This window comes from Cottoperca gobio, chromosome 10, assembly GCF_900634415.1.
Source record: "Cottoperca gobio chromosome 10, fCotGob3.1, whole genome shotgun sequence".
Lineage (NCBI taxonomy): Eukaryota > Metazoa > Chordata > Actinopteri > Perciformes > Bovichtidae > Cottoperca > Cottoperca gobio.
In genome coordinates, this window is record NC_041364.1 from 14,910,091 (window position 1) to 14,922,109 (window position 12,019).

General features: G+C 39.3%; 3 protein-coding genes across 3 annotated transcripts; 1 reads left to right on the top strand and 2 right to left on the bottom strand.

Moving 5' to 3' along the window:
• Positions 1–601: 601 nt before the first annotated feature.
• LOC115014242 (UPF0461 protein C5orf24 homolog) lies at positions 602–2,676 on the bottom strand. The gene is made up of 2 exons (XM_029440948.1): positions 2,435–2,676; positions 602–2,162 (listed from the first exon to the last, which is right to left on the bottom strand). Exon 2 carries the CDS (start codon positions 2,157–2,159, stop codon positions 1,491–1,493), a length of 669 nt encoding a protein of 222 aa, XP_029296808.1. The 5' UTR covers positions 2,160–2,162; positions 2,435–2,676; the 3' UTR covers positions 602–1,490.
• A 251-nt stretch (positions 2,677–2,927) lies between these two features.
• On the bottom strand, positions 2,928–6,000 carry atp5po (ATP synthase peripheral stalk subunit OSCP). The gene is made up of 7 exons (XM_029441550.1): positions 5,887–6,000; positions 5,553–5,597; positions 5,354–5,464; positions 4,959–5,088; positions 3,961–4,073; positions 3,727–3,813; positions 2,928–3,196 (listed from the first exon to the last, which is right to left on the bottom strand). Exons 1-7 carry the CDS (start codon positions 5,953–5,955, stop codon positions 3,086–3,088), a joined length of 666 nt encoding a protein of 221 aa, XP_029297410.1. The 5' UTR covers positions 5,956–6,000; the 3' UTR covers positions 2,928–3,085.
• Positions 6,001–8,262: 2,262 nt separating this feature from the next.
• Positions 8,263–11,777, top strand: LOC115014641 (serine/threonine-protein phosphatase 2A catalytic subunit alpha isoform). Its single transcript, XM_029441655.1, has 7 exons — positions 8,263–8,889; positions 9,333–9,542; positions 9,663–9,836; positions 9,935–10,024; positions 10,479–10,640; positions 10,763–10,881; positions 11,012–11,777. Exons 1-7 carry the CDS (start codon positions 8,788–8,790, stop codon positions 11,082–11,084), a joined length of 930 nt encoding a protein of 309 aa, XP_029297515.1. The 5' UTR covers positions 8,263–8,787; the 3' UTR covers positions 11,085–11,777.
• The last annotated feature ends 242 nt before the right edge of the window (positions 11,778–12,019 follow it).

The window sequence follows — 12,019 nt, forward strand, 5'->3', positions numbered from 1 at the left end:
CGGCCTCTCCGGTCAAACCAAACTCCGTGCGCCATGTTGCCTTTCCACAGAGTCCTCTGACATGAGGAAACAGGCCGCTAGGCGCTCAGGAAAAGAAGATAAAGAAGGAGTCAGTGTGGTTATAAACGTGCATAAAAACCGGATTTTGCTCCGATTAAAAACTCCAGGGATCGTCTTCCAGCTTGCCCTCACATGACATTAATAAGGATTTGATGCGCGTATTGTAGATCAAATTGATACATATCCAGAAACACGCAAGCACAATAGGCTCGCTGCAGTGGGCCAGTCCTTGAAGATCAAACAAAGCCCATTCAGTTACATGCCGACTTGACAGCAGAGGAACTTACCTCTCTACGGATTTTAAATATACTATCAGGGTTGTTGATTTAGATAGGTAGATGGTACAATTCCCTAACCTTTTGGGTGAATGATCCAGTAGAAACACTAGATTCGAGAAGCAACTTATTAACCCACTCTAATAAATCAGCTGTGTAGCGTTTACATTACAACACGGACATTTATTAGTCATTTTAACCAATTCTGCTATCCCACTGTGTAACACGTCCAAAAAGTAAGACAATGAATGTCAGTACGCCGTAATTTAATTGAACAGGGTGTACATAAAGGTATTATTACAAGGTGATTACTATTGTCTACACGGGCCCTCTTGTGTCTACAGGGAGAATTACATGCTTTCGATTTGACAGGAAATACAGTAGTTACGTGGAAAAGAATTTATTTTATTTTGGTTTCACATACATAACATTAGCATTTATTACATATACGACAAATCATTTTTTTCTGTTTTATGAAGCCATGATCCCATAATAACAGCATAACATACACGTAAATCTGGAAGTGCTTATAAAGTGAGTTTAGGGATGAAAACAGGCTGTTACAATACATAAAATTATATTCGCAAAGTGAAGAAATAACAAATAATGTGTTCAAAAGGATATTATGCAGTGAGTTTTACCAGTTCAAGCTATTTCAAAATGTATTGCAGTGCTGACATTTTAAGTATGATGCAGAAATCACAAATAAAACACATATTGAACTGGACGACACAGAAATGATAACTATACATCCACATATTTATGCTCAGGAAAAAGCTGATTTGACTGGCTGTTAGTACTAAAAATGCAATTTTTATAAATGTAGAAAATGTCACAAGAACCGGGCCATAGAAATATTAAAGCAGAGAAAAAAAACAACTCATAGGAACAAAATGCTTGAGGGAAACCACAAACTGATAAATACATGTTTTGCCTATTGGTGTGATTAAATCACATGCATGCATCTCAGCCAAACTGGAATAACTTACTTCTAATTCAGTCATGTAAAATGAGAGGATGAAGACAATGTCAAACACTGTACAAACACTCAGTCAGAGCCATTTATAAATGGCAAAAAGTTATTTCCTCCAACATTTGAGATACATGTTTTCCTCAGCATCTTCTTGCTCATGCACTTGAATGAAAGCTGCAGAACTATTCGATGGTCTCATCCACTTTGCCACTGGGCTCGCAGAGGGGTCTTTTCTCCATCATGGCGTATGGAAAAGGTGGAACATCACAGCTAGTGAAGTCCAGTTTCTTGGGAACGCTGCAGTTGATAAAGTCAAGTTTCTTGGCGCTGTCGCAACCAAACTCCGGCTTCTTGAGCCGAGCTAGACTCTTGATGCTGCCAGGGGGCCTGCCGGGGCTGACCTTGTATCCTGCTGCTTTGGTGGTACCAAGGGGCCTCCCTGGACTGGTTTTGAACCCAGCTGCTCTAGTTGTCCCAAGTGGACGCCCAGTACTTGTACGGTAACCAGCTGACTTTGTGGTCCCTGATGGCCTCCCTCTCCGCCCTGACTTCACTAGGCCCTTTTTCTTCTTGGAGCCATCAGGCCCTGCAGCCTCACTGCCCCTGATTCTCACCGTCTGAGCCTGGAAGTCGTTCTGGGAGTCTTGCATTTGACATATCATGGCTTTGTGCATGCCCTGTGGCAAAGGGGCTAGGCCGGCAAGGGACAGCTGCAAACCAGGGGTTGTCTGAGAGGGGTAGAATTTGTTGGATTGTGTGCTACATAAATCAAAGTGGCTGGCTGGATGACAGTCCTCTGCCAGTCCACTCATACAATAGTCACTGTTATTGCTGGTCACTTGATGCATCATTTTCTGTTGGAGTGCAGAAAAATACAAACATTAGATAGAAAAGCTACACATGCACACGTGTACCCAGAAAAACAAACACAGAAGCATTTTTATCAGCTTACTTTAGGTAGAGCCAACAGGCCTTTTAGCGTTGCAACGCAAAACACGCCAAGGAAAAGCGAGAAAAACTACAATTGTAGTTTGCGAAAAACAAAACTATAGCATGCACAAAAATAAATGTTGTCCCACCAAAATGCTTAACTATTTTTTAATAACGTAAAATGAATAGTTCGTACCTCATTTGTTGGTGGATGTTAGATGGAAAGGGTTAATTTTGGATCGCATTCATTTTCCTTCTCTGGCAGCCACAACATATTTGTGAAGACGCCGCTCAAACTACGCCCTGGCGTCCATTAGTATTGTCTTGAAGCGGGACGGCGATTTCTGCTGCCTATTTGATGCTCATTTAATCCTTTGAACAGAGGTTTAGATGAGGTTTAGATGAGAGAGGCAGCCATTTTCGCCTGGATTTCTTTTTTTTAATAAAACAGGATGCGCTGACCACGCATGCGCACAAAGGCTTCAAGGAAACGCAGAAGCAGATCAGTCCCCCAATGTGGTCCTGCCAAATTAAACAAAGACGTATCTCAAACATGGTCCTCTAGTCACAATCAACTACATAAGTGCTGCATTGTTCAGTTTCCATGTGGCAAGATCATTATCATTGGTAATTCATAGGAACTATGAGTGTAAATGTGACACAATGACGACAATGAAGACAAAAGACAATTCTCCACTTTTTGTACGTTTTATTAACATCCATATGAACTTAAGTATAGACACTGGATTTATAGACCAATTGCAGTGCCAGAACAGATAGCAATATACATTTCAGCGGTTCCCCCGATGGTCTTCTCCGATCTTCTACTAAATTAAGTCCATAGGACTTAAGTTTCCCTGATGAGCTTGGACATCTTCTGAATCTTTGTTTTGGTGGACATGTCCACATACTTGTCTCCGATACTGACGATCAAGCCACCAAGGATTGAAGAATCCAACTGTGAAGAGGAGAACATTTTGAAATTACAGATGACTCTTAAATCACCTTTATTTATATTAACTCATGTGTACCCCAATACTTTATTTAGTATGATAAGGAAATGTCACATTTGTTCTGATTGGTTAAAAGGACATACTTTGGGCAAGTATCTAACAAGTTTGACTATTGAAGTGTGATTTTTCATGTGATCTAAACAAATGGGGGAAAAACACTAACATTGTGTTTATTATAATGTTTTCCATATGACTTAATACTGCATGTTTGTATTCAAATTGTCATGAGTTAATAAATACTATAAAATTAAATTTAGCTCCTTGTAGTTTTTGAGATGCAGCCATTAAAAACAACAAAAAAACCCAGTAGTCCCATGTACCCAAAGACAAAACATTGGATGATAAAAAACAAAGTTTTCAGATAAAAAAAAGAAATTCAAAATTTCAGTTGCAGATACAAATGGATTAAGATAAAGTCACTCCAACTGCAAAATGGTCATTTGTATGTTTCTGGGATCATGTATTGGCACTGTACCTTTGTTTCCAGCTGGATAGATTCACCCTTCTGAAGAAAGCCCTTGAGAGCTACTTTCAGATCAGCGAGATTAGCTTCATCCATAGGCTAAAATGGATAAATAATAATTGTTTGTATAACATATTTGCATTAAATGATTTTCAAGGGACTGTTGTATTTGAGGTAAACAGTTTTAAAGTGTAGGAGATGCAACAAGGCTGTACAATAACAAACGCATTGGCACTCATTTTATACCTGAGCAGTGGTGACGGAGCAGAGGACCTCTCCACGGTGTGCACTCATCATCTTGCCATAAGCAGCGATAACAGCAGCAGTTAAAGGAAGACGACCATTGTCAGACAAAACATCTGCAAAACAAAATGCAGGTTATGTTTTCGAGCAAGATGCAATACTCGTCTGTTTCTCGCATTACAATCTAATGTCCTTAAATTGAGAAATCAAATGTACAGCACTCGTAATGTATTAGACCCGCGCAAAAATACATATTGTTTATAATTTCATCCAAGTGGTCCTGCAATATAAATAATTCACTTTAAAATGTCAAGACATATACTTCAAAGTTTATTGACAACATAATAAATATAGCACTCCTATGCAGACTGAACCATACCGGTTGTCATGTATTGCTTATGTGGGAAAGGCATTGTGGAGCTAACAATTGGCCTATTGAAAAGCCCTTTTAAAATCTACATTATTTTTTTATTTTAGAACGTTTTCATACAATTACAGTTCTACCTCTTTGTGACAACAAATATTCCAAAAAACAAACACATTAACACACGTCAACAGATTGTAGGACCACAGAATGACTCAGATGTATAGCAGCTGTAAAAAGCTAGTGTATGACCTGTCTGTGACCTCTATGAAGGTCACAGACAGAAATTGTGAAAGAAAATTTTAATTTAAACTGCACAAGATGGTTTTCTTTACCATGCATCTTCTAACTTCAGAAAACCCAACCTCAACAGAAAAGGGTTTGTTTATACCACACTACCCAAGTTCATATTACATTTCAATTGAGCACTAACTATACAAAAATGTATCTCAAGGCTAATTCATTATAATTCCTATAACCTCTATTGACCTAACCAAATAGGATCAAACTTTTGCTTCTAAGATATGTATGGACACTACACACACTGAATTCACAGAGCCTACCTATGGTTTAATAAGATACGATTAAGATAATGCCGTGCTAAAACGCATAGCAGAAATCAATTGCCTCCACTCACTGATGAGGTTGACAGTGATGGTGGAAACCTTGGCCTTTGTAAGACCAACTTGGAAAGTCTTCTGCTTGATGCTGCGCTTTACATGAGGATTCATTACAATACTGGAAACACTGGGGTCCTTGATCATGGCCTGAAAAACAAGAAGGCACACAGAAAAGGCAACTGAATTTATGTACTAGAAGAAAGGCCGGTTGAATTAGAACAGCATGGATTAGCAACATTTGTCAAGGATCAGATCATTATCCTAATGCTTTATTCCCCATGATATACAGCACATTTAGACTTTTTATTCTATCACTGTAAATTAATTATCAACCATTTTATTATCATCACCTCACGATAAAACGTTAACCATCACCTTTACATCATTAAACTGCACATGTCTTTAGACTTACAGACACTTTCCCCAGCTCCTGCTCCACGGCGTCCAGTTTGTTCTGCTTACTGGCAGCTGAGAACAGAGCCGTGGCATAGCGGCCCTCCACCCCATAGACTGTGATGGGAGCCTATAAACACATACACACACAGATTAACTATACGAACAATATTCCTTCTTGACGATCGGTTTTGCTCGTGCAGTCTGACGTTATTTACCTTAACCAGTTTTGGTCTGATCACAGACGTGCTGAACTGGCGGGCCTGGAACAGAAACAATGCATGATGTCAGAGAAACAGAGAAACCATAACTTGAGCTGATTTAACTTGTGGCACGATGTGTACCATTTACGTTAAAGACAGCTAGCTGGTATGCTAATACGTTAGCAGTCATTCAAGTGCAATGGCCTCATTTGGATTTGTTGGACATTTAGCGTTACCTCCTGGTCTTCAGAGGGAGTACAAAACAATAAGAAATGCTTTATAATTATAAATCAGTGGGTCAAAAGTATGATTAAATGATTAAAATCACCAAAATCATTGAATGTCTTACCTGCTGTCCTAGCATGAGTGCTGCCATTTTCTCCTCCAGCTGTCTAGAGTAGAACAAACGAGTGCGCATGTGCAAATGAGAGGAAGGCGTCTTACTGTGGGTAATGTAGTCTTTCCTGTGTGGCGCATTCTGTCAGGTGGGGAAAAGGCTATCTAAATAAACAACCGCACTTCTTTTTTGCATTCTGACCTAATTTATATTAAGCACATTTATACAAGTGGTAGTTCATTAGGTATCTACCTTATATAATGAATATTTGCAATTATTAAAAGCCAATTTAAGTTACTGGTAGTAGACTACTGGTAAACTAACTCTAATGCTCCTTTTCCCACTTTACGGAGTGAATCCCCTTACTGACAAAAATGCAGGGGTGCAAACTAATCAGGGGTGAAGAAAGTGATGAGGGTGGGAACCTCCTAGGGAGGCAGAGAAACACCTGCATTCAATTGCACTCATGTTTGGCCACCATACCAATGAAGCGTTCAATATGCTTCAATTCAATATAAAATGATTTTTTAATTGGTTATGTAACAATTGAATACTGATATCTGTATATGACCGACACAAGCAAACAACACCATAAGCGAGAAAATTGGCTATTTCTATATAGTTATTCTTAATGCCTGTTACAGGTGCCATTCCCTGCAAAAATCATTTGAAATTATATATGTATGAATTTACATCGGTGGCTAATACAAAGCTAGCTAACGCTTTGGCTACGTTAGTTGAACGTAGCTAACGTGGCCAGCATTTGTCGAGTAAAGCAATCACCGCAAAGCTATCTATTATTATGGGCATGATGACCAACATGCATTCGGCGTAGCTTGCATTAAGTTAAAGGGCTAGACCACTGAAGTAAGGGAATCTATGTATTTACCAAGTTGTGTCTTTCTTTCTTGCCCGCACTAGCCTGATCAAGATCTTTTACAACACAAGGTGGTGGTGCTCATGGAAAACACTACCGCTTTAGTCCAAAAGGGTCAAGGGTCCATAGTCGCCAAAATAAACACAAAATGAAAGTTCCTTGTAGTTGCTTTTAAGCTGAGATAAGATATAACTTTATTTATATTGAAGGAAATTGTTGTGCAGCAAATGCAGTACAAAGTAGGAAAGAGTGCAAATAAAAACAAAGATTATCATTGAGGTGCAAAGACCAACGGTACACAAGGCCAGAAATGGAAACAGGTTAACAGTAACGTTCATTTTTATAAATATACCGTCGGCGAGAGCTTGCTACACCGGGAGTAGAGTGTGCGGAAGTTTGGAGACGGAGAGATCTTCTTTTAGCAGTCAGTAGATAGTACCAATTTATCCGACTCCCCGCCGGATCGTCAAAGTTTCTGTTTCTGTCGTTACACAGGTTAGCTCTCCATCAGCCCGCTGTGATTGATGATGCTGGAATTTTCGCTGGCCAATTCCGAGCCTGCCGGAGCCGCAACAAACTCCTCTCCCTGAAAGCAGTACAATGTCGCCGAAGAGGACATAACAAAAATACGAGACGTTCCCTCGTCCTGTTGCCCAGACCCATGACAATAGATGTGTAATGTCTGTTAAGCTACTGGATGCCTACATTTCCCTCGGGATAAATAAAGTATCTATCTGTCTATCTCTATCTATCTATCTATCTATCTATCTATCTATCTATCTATCTATCTATCTATCTATCTATCTATCTGTCTATCTGTAAAAATACTAACTGATAACTGATGGTTTTGATGATTGATGACATTAGCTTGTATTGACCCTGTAATAGAGGTGAAATACTGCCCCCTATTTATTTGGAGCAGGTGGCTCAGAACTACACATTGTACCTTTAACTGTACTTTAAAGACCATATATATATATAAAGACAATGCACATGTATTCATTATATTGTTTATTTTCACTATTTCTAATTTATGCAATTTTATGTATTTTATTTGATATTTAATTATTTTAGATATTTTAGTTTATAGGCTTTTAACATTGTGCTCAATAGAGGGGGGTATGTACAATATACAATCTAAATTACGAGTGTATATGGTTATGTGGACTATATTCATTACTATATTGCACTTGACTAACGTGACCTAACTACAGCTGAGCTAGCTAATTATCTTTAAACCAGCCGTGAGAGGCTCAATAATTAGATAGCTACAGTTTAATAGCTTATGGTTATATGAGCCCCAAAACTGCTCCCCAACCGCCTACCACACACGGTAAATGGACTACCTCTGTTACGTTATCATGTGAGCAAATAGTAAACAGTTGGGATGTACTCACAAACTAAGCGGAGTTAGCTAAATAACCTGTGGTTGTTGTTTTTATAGTCACTGTTTAACCATCGGTCCTGACTGTTACCGCTGTCGTCCAGCAGAGGGCCGCAGAGTAATTTCATTTGTTTAAATAACCGACATCCATAAAACACTAAACCAGAAAGATTAATTAAGATAACATTGAAATGAAACCATCATATTTGCTCTGCCCTGACAAATGAGATTTGTCTAAAATTCGCCTCGAGGAGCCGGCCACGGATGGGATGACGTAGATATGATTTGTTGCTCAGCCTCGCTCTGGACCACAGTTCGCAGGTTGGATCTACATTTCTCTGAGCTAATGTTAGTCTTTAACACTAATAGGCGGCTGTGTGACCTTGGTCGTCTAACAAGGACAAGAAACGTTACATCATTTCTGTATCATGTGAACTAAACACTTTTGTCCCCACCAAACTGAAGGGACGCAGGGCAGTTGACGCATTCGTTTTTGCGGAGCACACACAGACGCACACGCATACAAGCTGCGAATGACCAGAGAGCTTGCTAGGACGTAGCATAGCCGGGACATCAAAACGGAACGAAAAGCGAGAGGTTTTCCTGAGAAATTTTAAAGCTAGTCGGCTCGCTAGCTGACAGCAAACCAGGCATGGACGACAAGTCATTCACCAAGGAGTTGGACGGATGGATTGAACAACTGAATGAGTGCAAACAGCTGAGTGAGAATCAGGTCAAAGTCCTATGTGAAAAGGTAAGGTTTGCACAGGAAGGAATGCAGGCAAGCTATTTATACCTGTCATTAGCTTGGTACAATGCCAGCGGACCAGCTATTACATCTCCTGAATCGTAAAGTATTGCCTGGACTAACGTCAGCTAATGTATGTGGCCTTGCTTTAGAGCACACCATTTGGCTGCAGCTGCATGCAGCACATTGCTAAGGGAAGCAACTCGACCAGAAGATGGAGGAGGAGGATGCCTGCAAATATGTTTTCCCTAGCTACGCCCACTCTTAGTTCCTCACTTGGGTGCACTGGCACCACCACATCAAACTATAATAATCTGCTGTATCCTTCACTATCCAATGATGAATATTCGTCTCAGTGTATTATTGAGGCTTGTGTAAAGCTTACACTGCACCATACTCTATGTTACCTGTTAATCATCCTCCTGTGTTTTCTTGATCCTCTATTTAAGGCCAAGGAGATCCTTACAAAGGAGTCCAACGTGCAGGAGGTGAGATGTCCGGTGACAGTCTGCGGAGATGTCCATGGTCAGTTTCATGACCTAATGGAGCTGTTTAAGATCGGAGGGAAGTCTCCAGACACTAACTATCTCTTCATGGGAGACTATGTTGACAGAGGGTACTATTCTGTGGAGACAGTTTCTCTCCTGGTTTCTCTGAAGGTAAAAATACAAAATGACACTTGCCACTGATGCTGAAATGATTTTGGAGTTGGGGGAAGGATAATTTTTACGGCATTTTATTCTTGCATTTTGTTTCTAAATACAATTGTTCCTATTTAGGTAAGGTTCCGTGAAAGAATCACAATTCTCAGAGGGAACCATGAGAGCAGACAGATCACACAAGTGTACGGCTTCTATGACGAGTGCTTGAGGAAATATGGAAATGCCAACGTTTGGAAGTACTTCACAGATCTGTTTGACTATCTGCCCCTTACTGCGCTGGTAGATAACCAGGTAAGGTTGTGTATTCAGAGGTTGCATGTGACTTAAAAGCACAGATACACAGACTTCTCATTCATCACTTGTCACTTATTTTCTCTTTCTTCTGTAAGATCTTCTGCCTCCATGGAGGATTGTCCCCTTCAATAGACACACTGGAACACATTAGAGCGCTGGATCGCTTGCAGGAGGTTCCTCATGAGGTAATTTCTACACATTTTACATTAGACAAACTTCTCTTGAAGGCCCGTCTAGGTTATGATTATTCTGTCACAACATATGGATGTTACATTTATATTAAGGAGTATGATGGTGCATGCTCTTACAATTTTATCATTTCTACATCATATATTGCACATTCATTAGATTTCACTATAACGTTTAGTGCTGATATTATAAATCAATTCATCGACCCATAGAAAATTAATCGGCAATAATTTAAATAATTTATTAATAATTTATATATATTTCTGTTTCTAGCTTTTAAAATGTAGGAGTGACAATTTTCTGAAAATTGATAGATCAAGCAGTAACGCAACATAATCAGCAGATTATTACTGCAGCCCTAATAAAAGTATATCGTTTGACAGTATCCTAAAACTTCTACATATTGATATTAATAGACTGATCAACACTGATGTTTCCTTCATGTTTCAGGGTCCAATGTGTGACTTGTTATGGTCCGACCCAGATGACCGAGGTGGCTGGGGCATCTCCCCCCGTGGTGCTGGTTACACCTTTGGACAGGACATCTCTGAGACCTTCAACCACGCAAACGGCCTAACTTTGGTTTCAAGAGCCCACCAGCTGGTGATGGAGGTACTGAAACTATATTTATCTGATAAAAATAATTCTGTTTTCTAATTGGAGACACTGCAGATGCGGCTTCGCATTTACATATTGTGAATTTAAGATAGATAACATACATTCTCTTGATCTAGGGATATAATTGGTGCCACGACCGTAATGTGGTGACGATCTTCAGTGCACCAAACTACTGTTATCGTTGTGGAAACCAGGCAGCAATCATGGAACTTGATGACACATTGAAATACTCCTTGTAAGTATATTAAAAAAGAGTTTTATATAAATGTGTAGATTTTTCATATGGACTTTTGGCACTTTTTTAAAAATGTATTATAATGGACGAATAATCTAAAATGACAAGTCTTGCCCTTTGTTTACTTTAGCCTACAGTTCGACCCTGCACCACGCAGAGGGGAGCCCCATGTGACGCGGCGTACGCCAGACTACTTCCTGTAAAGATCACAGAGAAAAGAAACACTCATAACCCCATGGACCAAAAAAAACGTGTGCCATAATCACAATGGAATGGAAACTATCACAACTAGCTAAAGACCACCATCCTTTCAACTTTTTCCTCTCTGTGCATGATGTTTTTATTGCTAGAAATGATTGCTACTATGAACAATACCATCACAATACCTGCTGGTTTGTCAGGAAACATTATTGAACTAATGCTGAGAATAACAACTAAATGTAAGTAATCTTTGTGTTAGGGTGTTTATGATGACCAGAGTGTTTCCATATACAGTGTGTAAGCTGCATCTTTCACTTGGCATGGCCTCAAATCTAAGGTTGCAGTAAATATAAAGTAACCTCTTTGTTTTTCTTTTTGTAACTTAAGCGCAACAGTTTATTTTGTGAAGTGAGATGATAGGGTTAGACGTCGGAAATGAATATGTTCTCTTTGCACTTTTGTATTTGATTTTTATCACATGGCACTGACAGACTATGTTCTTTTTTATACCCTGTTATAGTGTAAGTTGCGCTCTTCCTGCTCTGCTGTCGTCTTTTATGGGAGTTAATGTAATTCATTTAAGTAGGCAATATTGGTACCAATGACATCTGTTGTAAAAAAAATAACTTAGTGTTTTGCAGCCACAGCTATACGAAATAAAGACTAAAGTTGCTTCGTCATTTACTTCATTTTAAGCACGATTTGTGGCCTTATTCCCTCTCACCAGTCACCACTAGATGGAAACAGACACCAAAAACTGCGGATGATCAACTGATAGAATAATCAAGATTGATTATCAGGCTTACTGTAAATGTTTGCAGGAAATTGGGTACTTTAATTTATTTATGTTTTTATATAAGTATTACAGGTATTTGGTATATCATGATTGTAACACATTAAAGGGATACGACTGCTGATTTACCACAGGTGACTAATT

Bases quoted from the DNA above. Each gene is read 5' to 3' on its own strand.
- LOC115014641 (XM_029441655.1), top strand. From the start codon at position 8,788: ATGGACGACAAGTCATTCACCAAGGAGTTGGACGGATGGATTGAACAA. The intron at 8,890-9,332 runs GTAAGGTTTGCA...CCTCTATTTAAG, and splicing joins TCAAAGTCCTATGTGAAAAG to GCCAAGGAGATCCTTACAAA. The intron at 10,882-11,011 runs GTAAGTATATTA...TGTTTACTTTAG, and splicing joins GACACATTGAAATACTCCTT to CCTACAGTTCGACCCTGCAC.
- LOC115014242 (XM_029440948.1), bottom strand. From the start codon at position 2,159: ATGATGCATCAAGTGACCAGCAATAACAGTGACTATTGTATGAGTGGA.
- atp5po (XM_029441550.1), bottom strand. From the start codon at position 5,955: ATGCGCACTCGTTTGTTCTACTCTAGACAGCTGGAGGAGAAAATGGCA. The intron at 5,465-5,552 runs GTAAATAACGTC...ATGTGTTTATAG, and splicing joins TCAGACCAAAACTGGTTAAG to GCTCCCATCACAGTCTATGG. The intron at 3,814-3,960 runs GTATAAAATGAG...TATCCATTTTAG, and splicing joins GCTCCGTCACCACTGCTCAG to CCTATGGATGAAGCTAATCT.